The sequence below is a fragment of the Myotis yumanensis genome, unplaced genomic scaffold (genome assembly GCF_028538775.1).
Source record: "Myotis yumanensis isolate MYYU_CA2020_CCGP unplaced genomic scaffold, mMyoYum1.0.hap1 SCAF_8, whole genome shotgun sequence".
In the NCBI taxonomy this organism is placed as follows: domain Eukaryota; kingdom Metazoa; phylum Chordata; class Mammalia; order Chiroptera; family Vespertilionidae; genus Myotis; species Myotis yumanensis.
Window position 1 is genome coordinate 50473500 of NW_027223759.1, and position 23147 is coordinate 50496646.

Here is a 23147-nt window from a genome sequence, read left to right on the forward strand (position 1 = left end):
ATCTCTTCAGTTTAACCCTTTACTCAAAGATTAATTAAACTAGATTTTAATTAATTTTGTAAGATTAATTAAGCTAGATTTTTTTTTTGGTAAGTGAAAATAGGAACAAAATTTTAGTCAATTGAAAACCCAAAGAAGAAAAAGATTTGCTATATTTGAAAACATCTACTTCAACAGTTCAAACAAAATTGTTAATTTTTACTTGGATGGTTTTCCTAGGTACACATTCACTGGGATCTATACCTTTGAGTCTCTAATAAAAATCTTGGCAAGAGGATTTTGCCTAGAAAATTTTACATTCCTTCGTGATCCATGGAACTGGTTGGATTTCAGTGTCATTGTGATGGCGTGAGTATTTCTGAAAAATTGATAAACTCAAAGGAATGAAAATAGTTGCAGCATAAATCATGTTGTGGCATATTTTAAATATAGAGTATGCTTATTAATCAAATTAACTATATGCTCCATATATTTTGAGAATACATATTAGAATACATATTACAAGGTATATTTATCTGGTAAATGAGCTAAAAATGGTATTACTTTCATGTCATACAGTCTTCCACTTCATCAAAATGAAGTTATTCATTGACTATAATTTAATACCACCAACTGTACTTTGATTCATTTTGCAAACACATTTGTTTACATTAGTGAAAATTATATTGAAATAAAGTGACACAATTTTAATCCTTAGAAGCAGCTTTTATCATATGGCACCTTGAACTCTATAACAATTCCACTTGTTTAACTCAAGGACTTAATATGTCAAACCTAGCTTGCATTCTTTAATATAAACTTTGCCAAAACTATCAGTAACTCGGATTTTATTCTACAGGTATATAACAGAATTTGTAAACCTAGGCAATGTTTCAGCTCTTCGAACTTTCAGAGTCTTGAGAGCTTTGAAAACGATTTCTGTAATCCCAGGTAAGAAGAAACTGGTATATGAGGATAAGACCCTTATATCTTCAACTGTTCTTGTGCGTTGCTGTGTTTGTGTGAACTCCCTATTGCAGATACGTGACAGAGTTTGTGGAACTGGGTAATGTCTCAGCATTGAGAGCATTCAGATTTCTCCAAGCGTTAAAAACAATTTCAGTCACTCCAGGTGAGAGCTGGGTTAAACACTGAGGCTGTCTGAATATACGGTAGTAATAGTGAAGTTGAAATCACACTTATAGCATTAGCCAAGTTGCTTATTATTCTTGTTACCTCTGAGAATGCTAACTGATTTTTCAATGCATCCCAGTTCTTAGAATTTTAAAAGTCATATGCTTATTTATGAAATCAGCCTTTGAGTTTAATAGAGAATTGCATGGGATGCCTATAAAAATACTACTTTTGCTCTCTTCCTCTATTTTTTTCTTTGCATTGATAATGTAAAGTTTTCTCTTTTACAGTCTTAAAATAGCTTTGCTACCATGGCTTTACTAACTGATTTGGATTTTATCACTGCAGATCTATTTCAACAGGGGATCTTCTTTTAAGAGAAAATATTATTAAACAGCATGCATGTGGCTGTTTTTATCATTTTAAAATTCTTTACTCCTCTAAATCATTGCTACTTGGAAGCTAGTATAAAGAATGTCTTGGAGGGAAATAGCCTCATGAAACACAAAATGAGAAATGAAAAATAATTGGACCTGTGTCTTTTCATGTTGGTGGCAGCATGTAAAGCCACACACACACACACACACACACAAAACTTCCTGCCTAGACATTTACACTTTCATTTTTAACCTCCAGAAAGCACATTGTTCACAAATGAAATCTGCTCGTCACCCATTTCTCAAACCATCTGGCTGTCCACAAAGCTGGGATTGAGAATGTGTGTGACTATTAAGGGGACATGTGGGTATGGCACTCTTCCTCAGTTGACCTAGCATTCTCCCTTCTCAGGCCTGAAGACCATCGTGGGGGCCCTGATCCAGTCGGTGAAGAAGCTCTCTGACGTCATGATCCTGACGGTGTTCTGTCTGAGTGTGTTTGCTCTAATTGGTCTGCAGCTGTTCATGGGCAACCTGCGGAATAAATGCTTGCAATGGCCCCCAAGCGATTCTGCTTTTGAAAGCAACACCACTTCCTTCTTTAATGGCACAATGGATTCAAACGGGACATTTGTTAATGTAACAACGAGCACATTTAACTGGAAGGATTACATTGAAGATGACAGTAAGAAATTGCTACATTGCTAACCTTCGCTCTTGCTGAACGAATTTTCAATAGTTGAGGCTGTGGGTGTGAAGCTATCTTTGTAAATATACTTTATTGGTGTCCATTTTGGAAATAACTGAGGTAGTCAAACTCTCATTTTTCTTAATGTCAATAGGACTGACATGAACTAAACTAGTTTATTTTTCATATTAACAGGTCACTTTTATGTTTTGGCTGAAAGTAACGATCCTTTACTCTGTGGAAATGGCTCAGATGCAGGGTAAGGAACAATATTTTTTAAAGATATAGAGCACTTGGGGAAAAAGCAGGTAAGAAAAAACATAAGGATAGCATCACATGCATACAATAAAGGGTGGCGCTGCCTACCCAGGAAGTACCTTCTCTGTCTTATTGGATTGCTATCAGTTCTAAACTCATAGGCTCTAACGCCATCCCTTTGGGTGAAGATCTCTGCAAAGTTTCACAATTAAGATGCACTTGTACTATTGCTCCAAAGTGCGAATGTCCATAGTCTGTCCTTCCTGTGAATGCTTCAGAGCCATTTAGGAAATACAGGGAAGGAAACACAAGATGGGAGGCTTGGGGTGAAGATGTGCAGTTGGATAAGTTTTGATGTGGCGGGAAAGAATCCAGAATATAGCATGGTCTTCAGGGTGCAAGCCCATTGGGAAACAGCTTTGAGAGACTTCATAATCTTGAAATAACATGAAACCCTGTGTGTAATGAAGCCAAGAGGCAGATGAATGTCAAGGGCATGTTCAAGTGTGAGTTTGTATATTAACAGTTCTTTTTGGTCACATTCTACAGGAACAGATGCTGCAATATCTTAGCCATCCTGCTAGTCTCTCACACCCAACATATTTTTGAAAGAATATTTTAAATTAATTTTAAATCAGGATAGAGAGTAAATTTTTTAGAATCCAAGAGATAGCAATAGTAAGTGACTCTTAGATCACAGAACTTACAGAACATACTTTGAGTCATCCTAGAAAACTGAAAACTGGTTTAGCCATGGAAGTCTAAGTGAGCTATTAAAAACATATACCAATCTTAGAGATGGAGTTTAGGGGAGATTTTTTTTTTTTCCTGATAGTTTTCCCAACCTTTGCTGTTAGACTATAGTAAATAAGAGCATAACTTCTAGTTCATATATGCCTACATTCAAATTCTAACTCCACCATTTATAAACTCTTTGCCCTTGGAAAAGTGTCCTAAGCTCTTTCTAGCTGAATTTACTTATTTCTAAAATGGGGAGAGTGATATCACCTCTCTCTTATGGTTGTTACGGTGATTAATTACTAGCATCTGGTCCATCATAAGCATTTATTGCATGTTACCTATTATTTTTTATTATTATTTTTAATGTAAAAGATTAGATAAGATTTTGGATAAAGCTGGTTAATGCCTACTTTATTCTTATTAAATAATAGCAATCACTTCCTTTTATTGAGTACATACTATGGGTTGGTTCATTTATTTACTAAAATTGATAACTGCTCTATTGTTAAATGTCAAATAAAATCCTTAATGAAGTATGGACTTTGGTTAATAATAATGTATCGATATTTATTGAAATGTACCAGAAGATGTTAATAATATGCAAAAGCTGGGTATGGGACATATGGGAAGTCTCTTACACTCTGCAAATTTTCTGTAAGTCTAAAATTGTTCTAAAATATAAATGTTATCTTAGAAAATTCTACCAAAGTGGTTGACAAATAAGCTCATTAAGTTGAGCTTAATTAACCTTTGGTTGTTTTCTGACTTTTTATTGTTTTATTATTTATTTATTTAAAAATATTTTTATTGATTTCAGAGAGGAAGTGAGAGGGAGAGAGAGATAAAACATCAATGATGACAGAGAAGCATTGATTGGCTGCCTCCTGCACACCCCTACTGGGATTGAGCCCACAACCGGGGCATGTTCCTGACCTGGAATTGAACCATGACCTCCTGGTTCATCGGTCAATGCTCAACCACTGAGCCATGCCAACCAGGCTTATTTTTATTTTTATTTTTTTAAAATATATTTTATTGATTTTTTACAGAGAGGAAGGGAGAGAGATAGAGAGTTAAAAAGATCGATGAGAGGAAACATCGATCAGCTGCCTCCTGCACATCTCCCACTGGGGATGTGCCCGCAACCCAGGTACATGCCCTTGACCGGAATCGAACCTGGGACCTTTCAGTCCGCAGGCCGATGCTCTATCCACTGAGCCAAACCAGTTTCGGCCAGGCTTATTTTTAATTATTGACCCTTGCCACTTTGTAAAGAGCAGGATATTGATGGTGACAGAGACAATAGTGTGTGATTGCTGCCTCTCTGCCATTCTGTCTATAAACCTGACTTTTTGAACCTAAATTTTCTATTGGTTTCCCTAATAAATTTCATCTAATAAGAGTTTCACTGTGAGCAATTATCTGAAATGTTCTAGAAATGAAAGGCAAGAAAATTAATCACAGACAACAATGTTGATTGAGATTGCAGTAATTGCCATACTGACCTTAGCTCCATTTCTCTCTTACAGCCAGTGCCCAGAGGGATACATCTGTGTGAAGGCTGGTCGAAACCCCAACTATGGCTACACAAGCTTTGACACCTTTAGCTGGGCTTTCTTGTCTCTATTTCGACTGATGACTCAAGACTACTGGGAAAACCTTTACCAGTTGGTAAGTGTTTTCGTCCATTTGGCCTGTCATAACAAAATACCACACCTGGGTAGCTTACAAATAATAGAAATTTATTGCTTACAGTTCTAGAGTCTAGGAAGTGCAAAATCAAGACACCAGCATGGTCTCACCTTGGCCAGAGCCTTCTTTCTGGTTCAGAACTTATCACCTTATCACTGTGTCATCACCTGGTGTAAGGAGCGAGGGAGCTCTCTGGAAACTCTTTTTATAAGACACTAATCTCATTCATGAGGGCTCCAACTCACGATCTAAGCACCTCCCAAAAATATCATCACATTGGGCATTAGGATTTCAACATGTGAATTTTGGGGGCATTTAGGCCATCACAGTGATGTTAAATTAACATGCCTAGAATTTAATTTTATGAACATACATGAAATGACAAATATGGATACTTGTTTATAACACTCTGGAATACAGAGGAAGGTCCTGTTTAAAGTCAGGGTGCTGAGGACCCCAATTGTTCATTCAGTTAGTACATATATATTGAGAGTTTCTTGTATGAAAGGCATCATAGAGGGTGCCTTTCAGATGTGGTTAAAATACATTGGATGCTAAAAAGCATTCACCTTCTGGTTATCTAAGTATGGTAATCAGGTATTTATTGACATGATATGAAATACTCATGAAATTATTCCTCCCCCCCCGCCCCCCTTAGACATTACGTGCTGCTGGAAAAACATATATGATATTTTTTGTCCTGGTGATTTTTCTGGGCTCTTTTTACTTGGTGAATTTGATCCTGGCTGTGGTGGCCATGGCCTATGAAGAACAGAATCAGGCCACCTTGGAAGAAGCAGAGCAGAAAGAGGCTGAATTTCAGCAGATGCTCGAACAGCTTAAAAAGCAACAGGAAGAAGCTCAGGTACTGAGGGATGAACAAAGCTTTATTATTATTATTAAAATTTTAAGTAGAAATATTTCTGTCAAATTGGAACTGGGTTTTCATTTGGTATACAGGCATTCTCATTCGAAAAGAGAAATACAAAATTGTTGCTGAAGTTAGGAAGTCAAGGAAACTTTTTAGATATATATAAGAAAATTAGCAGGTGGTAGAAAATACATTTGGGATGACGTTAACTACTATACAATTGTCTCAAGAAAGCTGAGAGGGAATCTGATTGTCAGTTTAATGTGAAATAGAGACATCACTGATATTTCCAACCACTGTATTTTACTACTTATAATATTTGAGGTTTTATTCTGAAGTTAAGTAGTCTAAAATGTTAAGAAGAAAACCTTAGGTATACCCACTCCTAACCATTCTTTTGGGTTTCTGTAGCACAAAAGGTGTTTCCTGCAGCTCCTCTCATGATATCAGGAAGGCATCTTCTATTAGATTCTAACTTTACATTCTCATTAATATTATGGCCTATTTTGGTTAGAGGCATGTTAAATGGGCACTTATGTCTTGAGGAGAAGAGAAAGGATAACAGCGTTTTATTAAAAGGAAAATGTAAGTTGAAAGGTAAATATCATGGAAAGCTATAGTAAGATCTAATTCATGTCAGAGTTACAGTGCCTCACATACATCTGCCAGCATTGGGTACTGTAAGGCTTATTATCCATTATATTAAATATCTCATTGCTGTTTTGTTTTGCATTTTCTTAATGACTAATGATGTTGAGTGTCTTTTCATGTCCTTGCTCTCTGTATGTATAGCTTCTATTGAGAAATGGATGTTCAGATCTTTTGCCATTATATTAACTGAGCGGTTTGTTTTCTTATTAAGTTTTGAGTAGTTTTTATATGTTCTAGGAATAAGTCAGTCCTTTATAACATGTATGCTTTGCAAATATTTTTCCCAGTCTGTAACTTGTCTTTTCATTCTCCTAATAGTATTTTTTTAAATAAAAGTTTTTAATTTTTATAAATTAATTTATCAAACTTTTTTGTGTGATTGTGCTTTTGGTGTTGTATCTAATTCTTTTTTTTTTCTCTTTTTTGTCAAACTAGCATTATGAAGATTTTCTCCTATTTTTTTCTTCTACAAGTTTTATATTTAGATCAATGTTATTTTTTTGTGTGTAAAATGTGTTTTATGGGTTGGTATTGTTTTATATATAGACTAGAGGCCCAGTGGATGATTCATGCGCTGGTGGGGTCCCTCAGCCTGGCCTGCACCCTCTCGCAATCCGGGACCCCTCGAGGGAAGTCAGACTGCTGGTTTTGGCCCGATCCCCACAGGCCAGGGGATCAAAACCAGCAGTCCGACATCCCTCGAGGGATGTAGTAGTGAGAGAAGTAGCAGGCAGTCAGGGAGAAGCCCGAACTTGGGTTGGGCACCGCACTGCTCCTGCCACCGCCACTCGGTAATGCTGCCACAGAGGCTTGCGCCGCTGCAGCTGCGCTTGCCAGGTGAGCCCTGAGTCTGGTGTCTGTTGGTTAGCTGAGCACCGCTCCTGCTGTGGGAGTGCACTGACCATCAGGGGGCAGCTCCTGCACTGAGCGCCTGCCCCCTGGTGGTCAGTGCAGGTCATAGCTACTGGCCAGGCTTTTATATATATCCTATCTAATAATAGAGAAACATGCTAATTAACCATAACTTTGCGACCCTTCCCATTGGCTAATCAGCGAGATATGCAAATTAACTGCCAACCAAGATGGCAGCCGGCAGCCAGGCAGCTGAAGCGAACATGAGGGCTTGCTTGCTCCAGTGATGGAGGAAGCCAAGGTTCCCCGCCAGCTGCGGCACAGCTGAGCTCCGGAAACAACAATGTTGCAATTATAGAAGCTAAACAAACCCCAGGTACCTGCTTTCAGCCACCAGCGGGCTCAGAGCTTAGAGCACCAGTGATGGCAACAGAGTTTCAATTATAGAAGCTAAACAAACCCAGATACCTGCTTTCAGCCAGCCACGGCCTCAGAGCTGGAGTTGGCTCTCAGCTCCAGTGACAGCTATAGAAGGTAAATAAATCCCAGAATAAAAAAAAAAGAAAAAAAGGAGAGTTTGGGAGCTTCAGTCACCCACTAGCCTGAAAACGGCCCTCAGCCCCTCACCCAGACTGGCCAGGCACCCCAGTGGGGACCCCCACACTGAAGGGGGTGTTACCAGCTGCAAACAGCCATCATCCCCTCATCCAGGCTGGCCAGGCACCCCAGCAGGACCCCCACCCTGATCCAGATCACCCTTCAGGGCAAACCAGCCGGCCCCCACCCATGTACCAGCCCTCTATCCTATATAGTAAAAGGGTAAAATGCAAATTGACCCTAACAGCAGAAGGACTGGGAATGACTGGTCACTATGACACACACTGACCACCAGGGGGCAGACGCTCAATGCAGGAGCTGCCCTCTGGTGGTCAGGGTGCTCTCACATGGGAGGAGCTCTGCTCAGCCACAAGTCAGGCTGATGGCTGCCAGTACAGCGGTGGTGGTGGGAGCCTCTCCTGCCTCCTCAACAGCGCTAAGGATGTCCAACTGCAGTTTAGGCCTGCTCCCCGCTGGCAAGTGGACATCCCCCGAGGGCTGCCGGGCTGCCAGAGGGATGTCTGATTGCCATCTTAGGCCCAATCTCCCAGGGAGCGGGCCTAAGCCAGCAGGTGGTCATTCCCTGAGGGGTCCCAGACTGCGAGAGGGCACAGGCCGGGCTGAGGGACCCCTCTCTCCCCCTCCGAGTGCACAAATTTTTGTGCACCAGGCCTCTGGTATATATATAGATATCTAATTGTTCCAGCACTATTTACTGAACAAAATATTCTTCCTCCTCTAATTGCCTTTGAACCTTTGTCAAAAATCAGTTCTCCATATGTGAGTGAGTTTATTTCTGAATTCTATTCTGTTAAATTGATTTATTTGTCTGTCTTTGCACCAATACCACACTCTTAATTACTGTAGCTGGTTAATAAGTCTTACAATCAGATAGTGATAATTCTCCAACTTTATTTTTATCTTTTTCAAAGCTGTTTTGACTATTCTAGGTCCTTTGTAGTTTCATTTGAGCTTTAGAATCATCTTTTTTTTTTGGCTTGGATAGTTTCTATTGCTATGTCTTTATCATCTTTTCCCCTTCAGTGTCATGTCTTCTATTAATCCCATTCAGGGTATTTTCCATCTCAGACATTATAGTTTTCATCTCTAAAAGCTCAATCTGCATCTCTTTTATATCTCCCTTGTTTCTAATGTTTTGAATATATATAATACAGTTGTAATAACTGTTTAAAGTCCTTATCTAGTAATTCTAACATCTATGATGTATATGGTTTTAATTAATTATTTTATTCATGAATGGTCATCTACTCCTGTGTGTATTTTGTTTTGTTGGTTGTTTTTGTTGTTTTTTTTTTACACTGCCGAAAATCTTCAGTTGAATTACAGACGCTGTTCATTTTACCTTTTTGTTGCTCAATATTTTTGTATTTCTATAAAAATTATCGATCCTTTTTTAGGAGTCATAGTTACATTACTTATAAACAGTTTGATCCTTTCACATCTTCAAACCTTTGAAATTCGTTAGGTAGAATTAGGGCAGCACTTAGTTTAGGGTTAATTATTCCCTACTGTTAATTATTCTCTACTGTTTAGTGAGAATCCTTCTGAATACTCTACCCAATGTCTCATTCATTCAGTCTTCAAAACCATTATTACATGCATTCTGTCCATTTTATTGATTGTTTCAGGAAGGAGAGTAAATCTGATCCCTGTTACTATTTCTTGGCCAGAAATAGAAGTGCAAAAAAACTTTTGTACATAGTGACTTTTTGAAATATAGGGATTCTTTTTTTTTTTTTTTCAGATAGATGGCTCCAGATATTTGAAACTTTATTTGAAAGACAGTATATCCTTGGAATTTGTAGTTTCAAAATTGAAGTTTTTAATAATACTTAGTTACTTTGAAGATGCATAGCATATAATATTAGGTCTTTATTTTAGGCTTTTTTGTGTGTATGTGTGTGTGAGAAATGGGGATTTAACAATGAATTGGTTAGTTGGTTACGCAGTTCAACCATATATTTAGAATTTGCTGATCATGGGGATCAAGCCCACAACCTGGGCTTGTGCCCTGACTAGGAATCGAACCGGCGACTTCTTGATGCATGGGACAGCGCTCAGCTAACTGAGCATACTGGCCAGGACAGTGTCTTGTAGTTTTGAGTAGGGTTTTAAAACTGGATTTTATGTTTAAAATGCAGTATAATCACTGGCAGTAATGTGGTTTTATATTTTAAAGACACAGATACTGAGTTACAGAGCCTATTTTGAATCACACAGATATTTTAAAAGAAGAAAATGTTATTCTCCTGTAATTATTAAGGACTTATTAATTATTTGCTATAAGAGGAATTCAGCAAGCCATTTTCAAATAAAGAGGACATTGGCCATGTCACAGAGCTAGGTATAAACAGGTACACAGACATGAGAGGTGACAGGAAACATCTGCCTTTGAGGGATCATCAAATCACTGGAAGTGGAACAAGTGACAGATTTGAGTTGGTGAGTGACACAGAAAATGTGTTGTGTCGGGAGGTTACCATTGTTGCCTTAGAAATATGTTTTGGTTTTGAGTTATTTGCCAACTGTTACCCAGAATAGGTAGGGAAATCATGTCTTATGCAAAACAAATTCCGGAAGTGATTTAAATGAACACGAGTTTCAGGATTATGGCAAAGGAATATTACCACCACTTCCTTTGTTTCTAACAACAAGTGAGACAATAAATGATTAGCACTGTGTGTTGCATGTTTCTGTCTATTCAAAGTGGAAAGGTGCATTAAGGACTTTATTTGGATAAAGAGGAATACATGTATATTCCATCCTTTCAATGGTATGTATTATATATATTCTGTGTATCAGGCATAATCAACTATATTTAACTTGCTACAGAAATGTGCTTCTTTTTTTCATTTATTTTACAAATATTTATATTTAACATATTCATATTTTAAAATATCTCATAATATTTCTAATCTTTCATCATTGATGATGTTAGAAGTAATACTGATGACCAAGAATTCAATAAAAGTCTGGCTATCTGACTATATGCAATTCTATAAATACCCAAATTCTGAATTAATGTTTCATCTGAATGCTAGGCATTGTCTTATACCAAATTTTAGACCTGGGTTTCCATAATTAATATAGTATTCAATATTAACAAATATCTGTCTTACATTTTATCTGTTGCTTAGCTCAACACAAGTATTTAGTACTATACGTAGTACCAGGGATTCCATCACTGGAATCATGTTAGTCCTAGAGAATTTGTATTTCTCTACATATGGTATATTTTAAGTTGAGATGAGATTCAGAATGGAAGCTACTTAGGAGAGTTTGTTTCTCCCTGGGAAGGAGGGAACATAAAACACAACATGATGTCAAAGCATTATAACTTTTATCTTCATTCTTTCCTAAAATACATTTCTGTTATACATTCTGACAGTCTTCTATGAGATCTGGAAAAGTCAAAGCTAAGTATGCCTTATATTCTCCCCCCAACCCCACATCAGTGTCTAAAAAAACCTGACAACATTATGCCTTTTTTCATCTTTATTTACTAAATAGTAACTGAGCCCCCGTTTTTTTTTATGTCAGGTGACATACTAGGCAATGCGCACCAAAACGTGAGAAAAGTCCTGTCTAACTTACAGTCTAGTGGAAAAGATAGGACAAAATGGTAGATAAGTTAGAGTTACTTATACTTACGAATGACATATGTACAGAGTTGAACCAGTATCCTCATAATGTAATCATTGCCACTTCCTTGATGATGTTTAAAAACAGGAATATACTTAATGAGAACTCAGCTTTGATATGCACTATATTGCTGTTTCATATCCTCTCTAGTCATGTTTATATCATTTCCAGTCTAAAAATACTATTCATATAAATAAAAATACAAAATGTTTGCCATACTTTATCTCAGAGCTGGCTGTGTTTCTTCAGCATGTACAGAAATTTGAAATGCTTAACTATGTACCTAGTGCTAAAATATGGAAAAATATTGAGAAATTATCATAAATCCTTGAATGATAATTTTAGGTACTTATTGACTGATATGTTAGCATGTGTTATTATTTATTATAATAATTTATAACATTGAAGAATTTAAAATTAAAAGTGCTATGCAGTAAATTAATCATTGATCTCTGGGATTAACATGACCCTAAAGATGTGAACTATAGTAATAAATGTAATTCAAATGAAGTAAGAGGATAAACTAGCCAATACATTCCCACAACTTCTATCCAGAGGTAAACAGTAAACACTTTAAATGCTTTGAGTTCACACAAACACACAAATATTTTGTCCTAGATTTAGAAAGAAAAAAAAATGCCACGCAGTTGTTCACAATCACATGTTTCAGAAGAAACACGCTTATGAATGGAGTTGGAATAGTAACCAGACCAGTAATCATGAAAAGAAACATTTGCTTTTAAAATGTAAAAGATATTTTTTAAGAGAATAACTGTCTCCTGAAATGAAGCTAATCTCCACAGAGTTGGCACATCTTTTCAGGAGATGTGCCAAACAGGGCTTTTCTTGCCCTAATGCATATTGCTTTATGGTATGTAAAACTGTGTCATTAGTAATGGAACTCTTGTAGTAAACGCACAATGAAATGACCAGAAGACATCATGTTCACATATAGTTAATAGCCATAAGTGGCAACATTTGTACCACTGAACTGTTTTCAAAGTCATATGTTCTAACCAGTGCCTCGCTCTGTTTTAAACAGGCAGTTGCAGCAGCATCAGCTGCTTCAAGAGATTTTAGTGGAATAGGTGGCCTGGGAGAGCTCTTGGAAAGTTCCTCAGAAGCCTCAAAGTTAAGCTCCAAAAGTGCTAAGGAGTGGAGGAACAGAAGGAAGAAGAGAAGACAGAGGGAGCATCTTGAAGGAAACAACAAAGGCGAGGGAGACAGGTTTCCCAAATCTGAATCTGAAGACAGTGTCAAGAGAAGAAGCTTCCTTTATTCCATGGATGGAAACCGCCTGACTAGTGACAAGAAATTCTACTCCCCTCATCAGGTATGGCTTTCTACCAAGTGCTCCAATTTACTTTGTCATTGCTGTTACTTGTTAATTGCTGTGTTTTGTTTTATATATCTGATTTAAATGAAAGGCGGGTAACTAATATTTACTATAGTTATTTATATTTGTATTATAAATTACTTTTAAACAAGGCTTTTGTTAACCCACTAGTGGCCCAGTGCATGAATTCGTGCACATTGAAAGGAAATTAATTAGAATAAATATTTTAATATTGGTATTCGCCCTTTCCCTATAATGATAGATCAAAACACATGCATGCAATTGGTGCCACTGAGAGTTTTATATGTATTGTGCCTGCGTGAGTCAATGTAGCCTCTTATAGATATAGAATAAACTTGCTTAATTAGACCTGCTTTCTGATTTCGTTAAACTTTTTCCAGCCCAGTGAAGCACCCCAACTTCTCTTTCAGGTAACTGTCAGCAACACAGCAGTAAATATCAACACGAAGCAGATTATTATTGTAGAGCATGCAGGGAGAACAAAGGGTAAAATATTTAACGGCAGCAGTGTTTGACTATATTCTGCACAGTGAGAAAACCTGAAGTTGTTTTCAAGGTCCACCATTTACTTCTTTCCAATTTGATCAAGTTTCTAAACTTTCTAAATCTCTGTTTTCCGGCTAATGAAAAGAAAATAGGATTCTACCGAGTCTCCTATTTACCTGCTCCAGGACTTCTGTGAGGATCAAATGAGATGAGGCATGAAAAATATTTGGTTACAGTGTGAAATGTTGCCAACTAGCTATGAAGCAAGTCATGTTCCTGGGCTGAAGAAACTGTAAGGAGGCTAATCGCTAGGGAGAGGAAGCTGGGCATTACTATGTGATGTCATTACCCAGTGCCCACAGCCACCGTTTCTGGGCTGGGCTGGACTGTGGGCCGCATTTTGCACCATGGGGTCTTGGCAGCATCAGCTGTGACTTGGTGGGCTGTCGCTCTGGGGTGGTGGCAGGACCTGTGTCTTACTTGGGGGAAGCCGAGTGTTGCTTTGTGGGCGCCAGGTCCACGGTGCCATTTCTCTATAAATGGCAAGTGGGCATCATAGCAGCTCCTGCGTTGAGCATCTGCCACCTGGTGGTCAGTGTGCATCATAGTGACTGGTCAGACAGTGGGAGGGACACTTAACACATTAGCCTTTTATATAGATTAACTTTTAACTTAAGGTAATCAGCTTTAAATGTTGCATTATTTTGAGACCATGTTTCTTCATCTGCTTTTTTTTTTGAGGAGGGGATTGCTGTGGGGAATAAAACCTCTCTATCATACTTTTCAGGGAGATAGTTTTGCAATCTTTTGCTTACCTTTTCCTTTCTGAGACCTCAGATGAATTTATCTTCTTTACATCTGGGTTTCTGCCTTTATTATCTGTGGTTCTGATTGCAACATATGTTATGAATCTTGAAAAGAAATGTCTCTGGACTTGGCCTTTATCTTCTGACTAGAGGCCCAGTACATAAAAATTCATGCACTGGAGGGGGTGTCCCTCAGTCCAGCCTGCCCTCTCTCACAGACTGGGAGCCCTCAGGGGCGGGAGGGGACCCAGTGATAAGGGGAAGGTGATGCCCCCATCACACCTCTGCTGCTGCCACTGCTGGCAGCGCAAGCCTCAGCCGGCCCTGAGTACCTGAGCCTTGGGTGGCCCTGGGAGGCTGGGCAGCTGCCATCTGAGGCTTGCCTGTGCCTTGGGCCAGCCCTGGGGGGCTGGGGGGCTGAGGGGACTGGGGGACTCCGAAGGCAGGTGTGTGGCAAGGCCGGGCCCCGGCAGGGCTAAGGGGACTGGGCACCGCCATCTTGTGGCTGTGGGCTCCGCCATCTTTGAGGGCAGGGAAGTCAATTAGCATATTTCCTCCTTATTGGCTGTAGGCACCACCATCTTTGAGGGCGGGGCATTTAATTAGCATATTCCCTCCTTATTGGCTATGGGCGCCACTCTCTTTGTGACAGCATGAGGGTCAATTAGCATATTCCCTCTTTATAAGATAGGATAGGAGAACTGTACTGCTGTGAGCCTCCATTATCCTGATCTGGTATCATGCTATAATTCATTAGAATGAAATTATGACCTAATTGCTCTTGAAGAGAACTAAATTGAAGATGGTCTTTTTTTGTTCTGATTTAATGCCAACTAATCAATTCTTTAGCATATGTCAAGTCAGAGAGAAAAATCGTTTTAACTTTCTGTCTGTCAATAAGTTTTATCTGTTACATAATGTAAAGAGTAAATAGTTATGAAATTGGTGATTAAGTACTTATGACTTTGAACACTGGTTCCATTAAATGCTCATGTACAATGAATTATTAACTCTTCTAATCATATTAATCTGGGTCATAATTATACCCTAAAGGTAATATTTTGAGGAACACTCTACATAATTAAAATTAAGTTAGAGCAAAAAATATATATATATCAAACGAGGGCTATATGTCCTTATAAAGAACAAACTTCTTATAAAACTTCTTTAAAAAGTGGAATAAGTACAAAATTCATTGTTTAGTTCTTGGTTGGGAGCAAAAGGCATATACAAGTTATCAATGGGTATTTATTTTATAATTTACATTTAATGTGTAAATAAAAATTAACTCTGTTAATAATTTATAGCTTGACTTTTCATATTCGGACAAAATAGTTATGTACACACAAAAAGTTATAAGATGAACACTGTTTCCTACAGATAATGCTGGTATCAAGAGATCCAACAACTATCTGGCATAATACAAATATAAAGTATGACAGTACATCAGTATAACACTTTTGAGTTTAACTTGAACCTCTATAGAACCAGATTCTTTTTTGGCTTAAACTATCATCTCTGATATAGTTTAGCATTATTAAGATGAGTAGAAGTTGTTAGGATTAGTAGTATTTGACACCACAGCTTAATGATTGATGTTACAAAGCCTGTGTTCATATTTCAACTCCAAATTAGTTCTGTGACCATGGTCGAGTCACTTTTACTTTGTAAAATAGGGTGATAATGTCTACCTTAAACAGTTGTGTGGAATTAAACAATATGGAATACCTATGTGACAAATAGTAAAGCTCTTGTTAAATTAAAATAGGTAAAATGAATTCTAAATGAGAAACTAGAAATTTGAGTAGTTTCAATTACTCATAAATGTATATGCATAGAAGCAACATTTACATGAACATATATCTATGTGTTTTTGAAAATCAGCATTTGTCCACCATTGTTTCATCATGGTGCTCAAAAAAAAAAAAAAAAAAAAACTTGTGGATTAGTTCATTTGTCCAATCAACAAGTATTTATTAATAACCTACTGTGTGGCAGAAACACTTCGAGATGCTGAAAATATCTCACTGAACAAAAGCAATACAACTCACTGACCTCAGGGAACTTTATATTAAAGGAGGAGACAGACAATTAATAAGTTATAGACTGTGTTAGAAGGTGATAAGTGCTATAGGAATAAATAAAGTTGAAAAGGGGAATCAGGATCACTCACTGGAGATAAACATTTTAAATAGGGTTGGTCTGGAAAACCTCACTGTAAAAGAGACATTTAGCAAACATTTAGAGATGACAAGCGAAGAAGCTACCTCACAGAAGAGCATCGTGGGCTCTTCCAGCAAGTGTAAGTCGGTCCCTGGTGCGGTAATGTGCCTGGGATGCCCAACAGGCAGCTGGGAGGCCTGTGCTGAGGAGCCATGGAGAGGCCTAGCAGAGGGAAATTAGCTGACAGCCAGAGTTAAATTCCCTGCACCGCCTTCCACCTTGACTTTTACAAAACTACTTGAGTCCAGCCCTGCATTGTGTTTTACAGACCTGATTTCTTCTATTCTCCCTTCTGTTGTTGAAAATTAAGAAAAAGAGTTCAGATTTACCTTCTGGGCCCATGGTAACATGAAACCCTGGGATGGACGCTGGGGCATGCCTGAGGCAAAGAAAGAGGATCTTTCGCTCCTAGAGCACAAAAGCTTGTTTTCCCTGGAGAAAGGCCTGGCGCAGCTGTGGGCATTCCCTGCACTCTGCTGCATCTTTGAGTGTGTTATTTTTGGTTCCTTTTCTCTGAATACTATTTTTGTCATCGCCTTTTTCAGTCTCCATTGCCTTGAAAGCTGTGCTCACACCCATTATTATACTTTCCAAAGAGTGAATAGAAGTTTCAAATAAACTCAAAGATCTGGACCGCCTTTGAAAACACCCTGACATGAAAACATGCAAATTAAAGGCACGTGCAGGATACATTATGAATGTACCACATACTCCCAACCTTTGCATACAGAATTTCAGTTTCCCAAGATAGCCTCTGAACATGCGTATATTAAGATGATTACACTGACCCGTCCTAGGGATTAATGTAAGCGTGTAGAGTGAGGCCCACCTGCACAGAACCACCTGGTGAATATTCAGATTCCAGAGTCCGACCCTCTCTCACTGAATCCAAATTCCAGAAGGCAAGGACCTAAAAATCCACACTAAAGTTTCAAAAACCAGTCTGGACATCACCAAGGTACTGATCATTTAAATTGAATCTGAGGAGATTTAAAACATTAACATTCTTTATAATGAGGGACTGAATTAATTTCTCCTTAATGTCTAATTTCTTGATCAGTTTGAAGAGTGGAAATCCGCCTAAGTGCTGTCCATAGTGAGTAGACAAGCCTGCTGCACAAACGTGTGTCATGCAGGCACAGCCGCAGGTTGGACAAATAGGCAGTCGGTATTTCCTGTGGCGATCCTAACCAAATCCAAAGCAATGACACCTTTTTATTTTATTTATTTTATTTTAATATATTTTTATTTATTCAGAGAGGAAAGGAGAGGGAGAGAGAAATAGAAACATCAATGATGAGAGAGAACCATTGATTGGATGCCTCCTGCACTCCCACACTGGGGACTGAGCTCGCAACCCGGGCATGTGCCCTGACCAGGAATTGAACCGTGACTTCTTGGTTCAACAGTCAATGCTCAATCACTGATCTATGCCGGCCGGGCCAATGGCATCTTTTTAAATGCATAGGATCTTCTCAGAGCATCCCCGTTATAAAGGGCAACAAAGATTATCCTAGTGCTTTGTAGTCTGGGAAAAGTCATAAAAATAAAGCTATGAATGAGGCCTAAGAAAATCAGCATTATCTAATTAGGCAGAGGGACCAAAATAAATTTGATGGAGTTTGCCTTTCCAATGTTTTTCCCCACTAAAATTTTATTTGGTTTTACACTGAAGCTTGGGGAAAGAAAGGGAAGATCCGGGCATATTTATGCTGACATGTGACTACGTGTGCACATGTGTCTGTATGTACAAATACATTATTACCCTGGCTATGCAGAGAGATAGGAGAGGTCATGAGAGATGAACTGGAGAGTGGGGGGGAGGGGGAGCAACAGGGAGTGTCACAGTCAGTGAGAAAGGGAGTAAACAAAGGTTCTGCAGACTGAATAAAGATGTCTTTGAAAACTGCCATCAAGGCTAGAATAAACGTAGAAGTATTCGGTGCTGCGAGTTTAAAATCTATCCAAAAAGTGAAAGAAGAGACTTCAGGCTAAATCCTCATTTTCCTGTACCAGAAACTATTAACTTGATTTATTTGTGAACATGTGTAATGTTCAAAATGGTTTTGAATCATCCAGTTCCTTTTAATAAAATTAAAGTGAGATCAGAAGGATAAGCTGTGTTTTATATCACCCTCTTTAGCAAAGTCAAGTATATATATCTTGCTTTTTAAAGCACTTAGCGTTAAATGTTAAATAAGAAAATGATTTATAAAGCAGTTTAGAAATACTCTCTGTTGTCATTACTCTGATATATATTCTCTCAAATAGCGTGAATCATGATTAGCCATTTGGGAAACTGCTAGCAAATTTGGCAGTCAAGGTCATAGATTAACTTTATGACTTTTATTCCCAGGTGGATAGAGACAAACAGGTCCAGAAAAAGAATAATTTCCTGTCAGAATCCAAAAGAAGTGACTGAAGAAAAAATAGTTTTGTTTTTTAAACCATTACATCCAGAAGTAAAATATTTTCTACAAATATTTGAAATCTGAGCCAACAGTCTCACTTGAGCCATAACTTATTTTCCAAGTTGTATGTCCTTTCAGATCACAGTATTTGGCAGAGAAAGCAACCTACTACTTGTTTAACTATCACTCCCACCAAAACAAACAAAAAACCCACTTGTCCTCTTCAACATGAAGTTCCAGCCCTATAACATTGTGATTAAAAAATACACCTCACAGTACTAGATGAAGATTAAATGAAATGGTCGTGGACTTAATAACTTGCAAATCAAGATTCTTAGTAAAGAAATGAACACTTTATACTTAAATTTGCATTGTGACCTATAATAAAAATATCAAAACATATGTGTTCTCTATAAATTTGATTACCTGTGTTTAAGAGCAAGACTATTCTACACCCAAAAGAAAATAGATTCTGCAATATTAGGACTTTTATTAAATAATTGTGTGTATGCCCCCCCCCCCCCCCCCCCCCGTCCCCATTCCTTTCTTCCTTGCTCTCTCCTCAGTCTCTGCTAAGTATCCGTGGCTCCCTGTTTTCCCCACGACGCAACAGCAAAACAAGTATTTTCAGCTTCAGAGGCCGGGCCAAGGATGTCGGTTCTGAAAATGACTTTGCTGATGATGAGCACAGTACATTTGAAGACAGCGAGAGCAGGAGAGACTCACTGTTTGTGCCCCACAGACATGGAGAGCGACGCAACAGTAACGTTAGTCAGGCCAGTATGTCATCCAGGATGGTGCCAGGGCTTCCAGCAAATGGGAAGATGCACAGCACTGTGGATTGCAATGGTGTGGTTTCCTTGGTGGGTGGACCATCAGCTTTAACCTCACCTACTGGACAACTGCCAGAGGTGATAATAGATAATAAGTTAGCTTCTACTGACATTATATACCAATTTGAAATAGTCAAGGCCTAGTAATGAAATAATACATTATTTTTAAGGACTGTCATTTTGGAAGCAGTCCTTAAATATTATGTATTATTCACTGAACGCAAAACAACAAACTTTTTAGAATCAATTGAATTGTATGGGACCATAGCTTTCAAATGCTTAAGTTAAAAGAGCCCAGTTTTTAGAATCTGGGATGAAATAATATCTGCAAATTCAGTAGACCTGCCAACACAAAATAATGAGCACTTTAAAAACCAAATCATTATTATAGATATATGATCACCCAGAATTTTTCATATTCTGGAAATTTCATATATTTAAAATTAAATATTATAGTGAGCAATATAGATAAGGGGCAGTTTTTACACAACTGTCAATATTACAGTGAGTCAAATATTTTGATATCTATTAAAATGGCTCTAAAATGTTATTTCTTATAAAATGGCATATAGAAATAATTAAGAAAATCTCAGGAAAGCACACACATTTCATTGTACATCTGTGTTTGTGCATGAAAAAATTGGCCCATATATGTCAATATTGTCAATATAGCCTCAAGTAAAATAACTTACCCTTGGGACTATATAATCTTATTATTTATTGGGAGGGAAGATTGATCTGATTATAAGTTATCAAAATAAGCAGAAAAACAATTTGAATGTGAACAAGATGAAACAATACTTGACATTAGCATGCTTATGAAAATTTCCCTGAAAAATCCAGCAGGTTCTGCAATATAATTGCCCTGTACAATTGCATTCTAACTGGTGAATTCTTGGTAAAGGCTATCACCTATGGTAATTTTTTAAGAAACTGTTTATAACTCAAGAACAAATTTAATATTTTATTACTTGAAAATTGTGACTTGGAAAAATTGCATGTAGCATGGTTTTCCAAAAAAATACTATGTGGTGTTGTATTAGTCATTGAAAAGGGTGGTTTGAGCCATCAGTATTTGGTTTGCAGGGCACCACCACTGAAACAGAAGTCAGAAAGAGAAGGCTAAGTTCTTACCAGATTTCGATGGAAATGCTAGAGGATTCCTCTGGAAGGCAGAGAGCCATGAGCATAGCCAGCATCCTGACCAACACAATGGAGGGTAAGAAGCAGGCCATGAGGCAGGCCGCTTTCTATGATCATATGCTTTGTGGAACCTAGGTCTTCTCTTTAAATTACCACAGTTAATTACCCAGGATCAGAACTATGTATTAGACCTAAGTAGATGATATATGGAACATATTACGTTCCCATTGGTTATAGAAACTAATATTGTTCTTATTTCTTTTTTACTTCGGTCCTTAACATCTCTGCAGAGTGACATTTCCCCACTTGGTACTCTATCAGTGATTATTTACCCTGATATTACATTATCCTTAAGTAATTAGAGTAAATGCTTCCCTTTTTAAGTGTTGGTATGAAGAAGCACAAAGAAACGTCTCTTTCAACCTTTAACCTGTTTTCCAGGCAAGGAGGTGGTAATGGGGTTCAGAGAAGCATATGAGTGAGTTGGACAAATCAAAACACGTGCTCCACTTCAACAAGGGCCCTAAAGATCTCCCCCATCTTCCACATTCCCAGAAACCATTACATCCTCTTAAAGGAGAGCTGACACAATGCTTACTAATTTTGACACAGGGGAATGGGCAGTAATTATTAATCCTTTATTCGTTCATTAAATGAGTCATTACTTCTTGAAGCTTAGAAGGGTATTTAATTAGCACTGCAGTGTATGTTGTTACATAAGTCATACCTAACATACGTTCTTTAGAAAGCATCAGTTACATTTTGTATCTTCTTCTATTAGTGTATTGGATATCTAAGCAGTCACATCATTATTTTTTAACAGGCTTCACCCATTAAAATTACTAGTAATTTTTTATATAGTAGGCTAAACTTCTGAAACATATAAAGAAATATGAATAACAGAAGTAGATTTGGGTTTCAATCTATACTAAAAATATATATACTATATTCTCATTGTGTGCAAGATCAGTGCTGTTGTGGAAACAGAGGAAAGAATAAGTCACATGTATTGATAAAGATCACATCTTTAAACAGTGTTTTTAAAAAACGTACTTTCAAATTAAACAATAATTATTTGATACATTTAATATTCCTATAAAGCTGATACAAAAACTTGTTTTGATGAGAGAATATAGCAATTAATCAACTATTACCTAAGTTATTAGGTAATAAAGTTAATTTGAAGCAAAATATTAACTCAAAGTGTTTATTTTTTGTATTTAATTAAAGGAAAAATACAGTTTATTTCATGACATTTTTAATGAATATTTTATGAAAAATATTTAATGGGATTGTCTTCTCAAGTTTGTTAAGCTGTTTTATCAACTTCTATTCCCCAAGTAGAAATGTCCATTTTAAAAATAATGTATAATCTAGAGCAACGATTCATTTTCAATGTTTTTACTAACTCTTCTTTATTCTTCTTCTAGAACTTGAAGAATCTAGGCAGAAATGTCCACCCTGCTGGTATAGATTTGCCAATGTGTTCTTGATCTGGGACTGCTGTGATGCATGGTTAAAAGTGAAGCATCTTGTGAATTTAATTGTGATGGACCCATTTGTTGATCTTGCCATCACTATTTGCATTGTCTTAAACACCCTCTTTATGGCCATGGAGCACTATCCAATGACTGGTCAATTCAGTAGTGTGTTGACTATAGGAAACCTGGTAAGTTTATTTGAAGTTTACTTAATTCCTTGGGCAGGAGTGGGGGATATAGACCAAAAAAAGATATCCATCTGTGCTGCATTGAAACAAAAAAATATAGTCTTTTTTTTTTCCGCAGAAAAAAATAATCTAAGGAAATATTATAAAGAATCTCAGTGATAAGGTCTAAAATTCAACTATTTTGACTGCTGATTGTTTAGATCAACGTCAGTCTGATGGATAATGGTCTCACCAGTTGTAAACTTGTTCAGATTTTTACTGTCATTCTTGCTGGAGATAGCGGTCTAGCGAAACCATCAGATCTAAATCTAGCTACATAAGCATGAATTTTAGCACACATAGCCTCTTAAGAAATCATGTCCAATTAAAGGAACACACAGATTAATTTCTGTACAATACAGGGCATAGTTATTTCAAATTGAATTACCTAAAACAGCAATTTTCAACCCTTTTCATCTCATGACACACAAACTAATTACAAAAATTCTGTGGCACACCAAAAAAATTATTTTTGACTATCTGACAAAAAAATAAGTATAATTTTGATTCATTCACACCAATGGCTATTGTTGAGTTGGCTCCTGATATTTTTTAATTTGGCAATCTAAGGGAAAAGGGGTAGTATCCTGACTAAATAGTCAGGTATTGCATGTTTACAAAATTCTTGCCACACACCAGTGTGCCTCTGGCAGCACACCAGCTGAAAATTGCTGATC

General features: G+C 37.5%; 1 protein-coding gene across 4 annotated transcripts in view; it reads left to right on the forward strand.

Annotated features, from left to right (window-relative positions):
• LOC139015274 (sodium channel protein type 3 subunit alpha) overlaps positions 1–23147 on the forward strand; it is a 107913-nt gene that overhangs the window by 41821 nt on the left and 42945 nt on the right. For 2 of the 4 annotated variants that reach the window (XM_070422845.1, XM_070422840.1), the window contains 10 exons: positions 220–348; positions 839–930; positions 1903–2175; positions 2374–2437; positions 4707–4848; positions 5528–5734; positions 12546–12836; positions 19353–19649; positions 20706–20838; positions 22193–22431. In XM_070422845.1, the coding sequence (XP_070278946.1) occupies positions 220–348; positions 839–930; positions 1903–2175; positions 2374–2437; positions 4707–4848; positions 5528–5734; positions 12546–12836; positions 19353–19649; positions 20706–20838; positions 22193–22431 (1867 nt within the window). Of the gene's footprint in view, positions 1–219; positions 349–838; positions 931–1902; positions 2176–2373; positions 2438–4706; positions 4849–5527; positions 5735–10220; positions 10304–12545; positions 12837–19352; positions 19650–20705; positions 20839–22192; positions 22432–23147 lie in introns of those variants that run through there. The other 2 variants (XM_070422841.1, XM_070422842.1) reach the window with 2 other exon arrangements.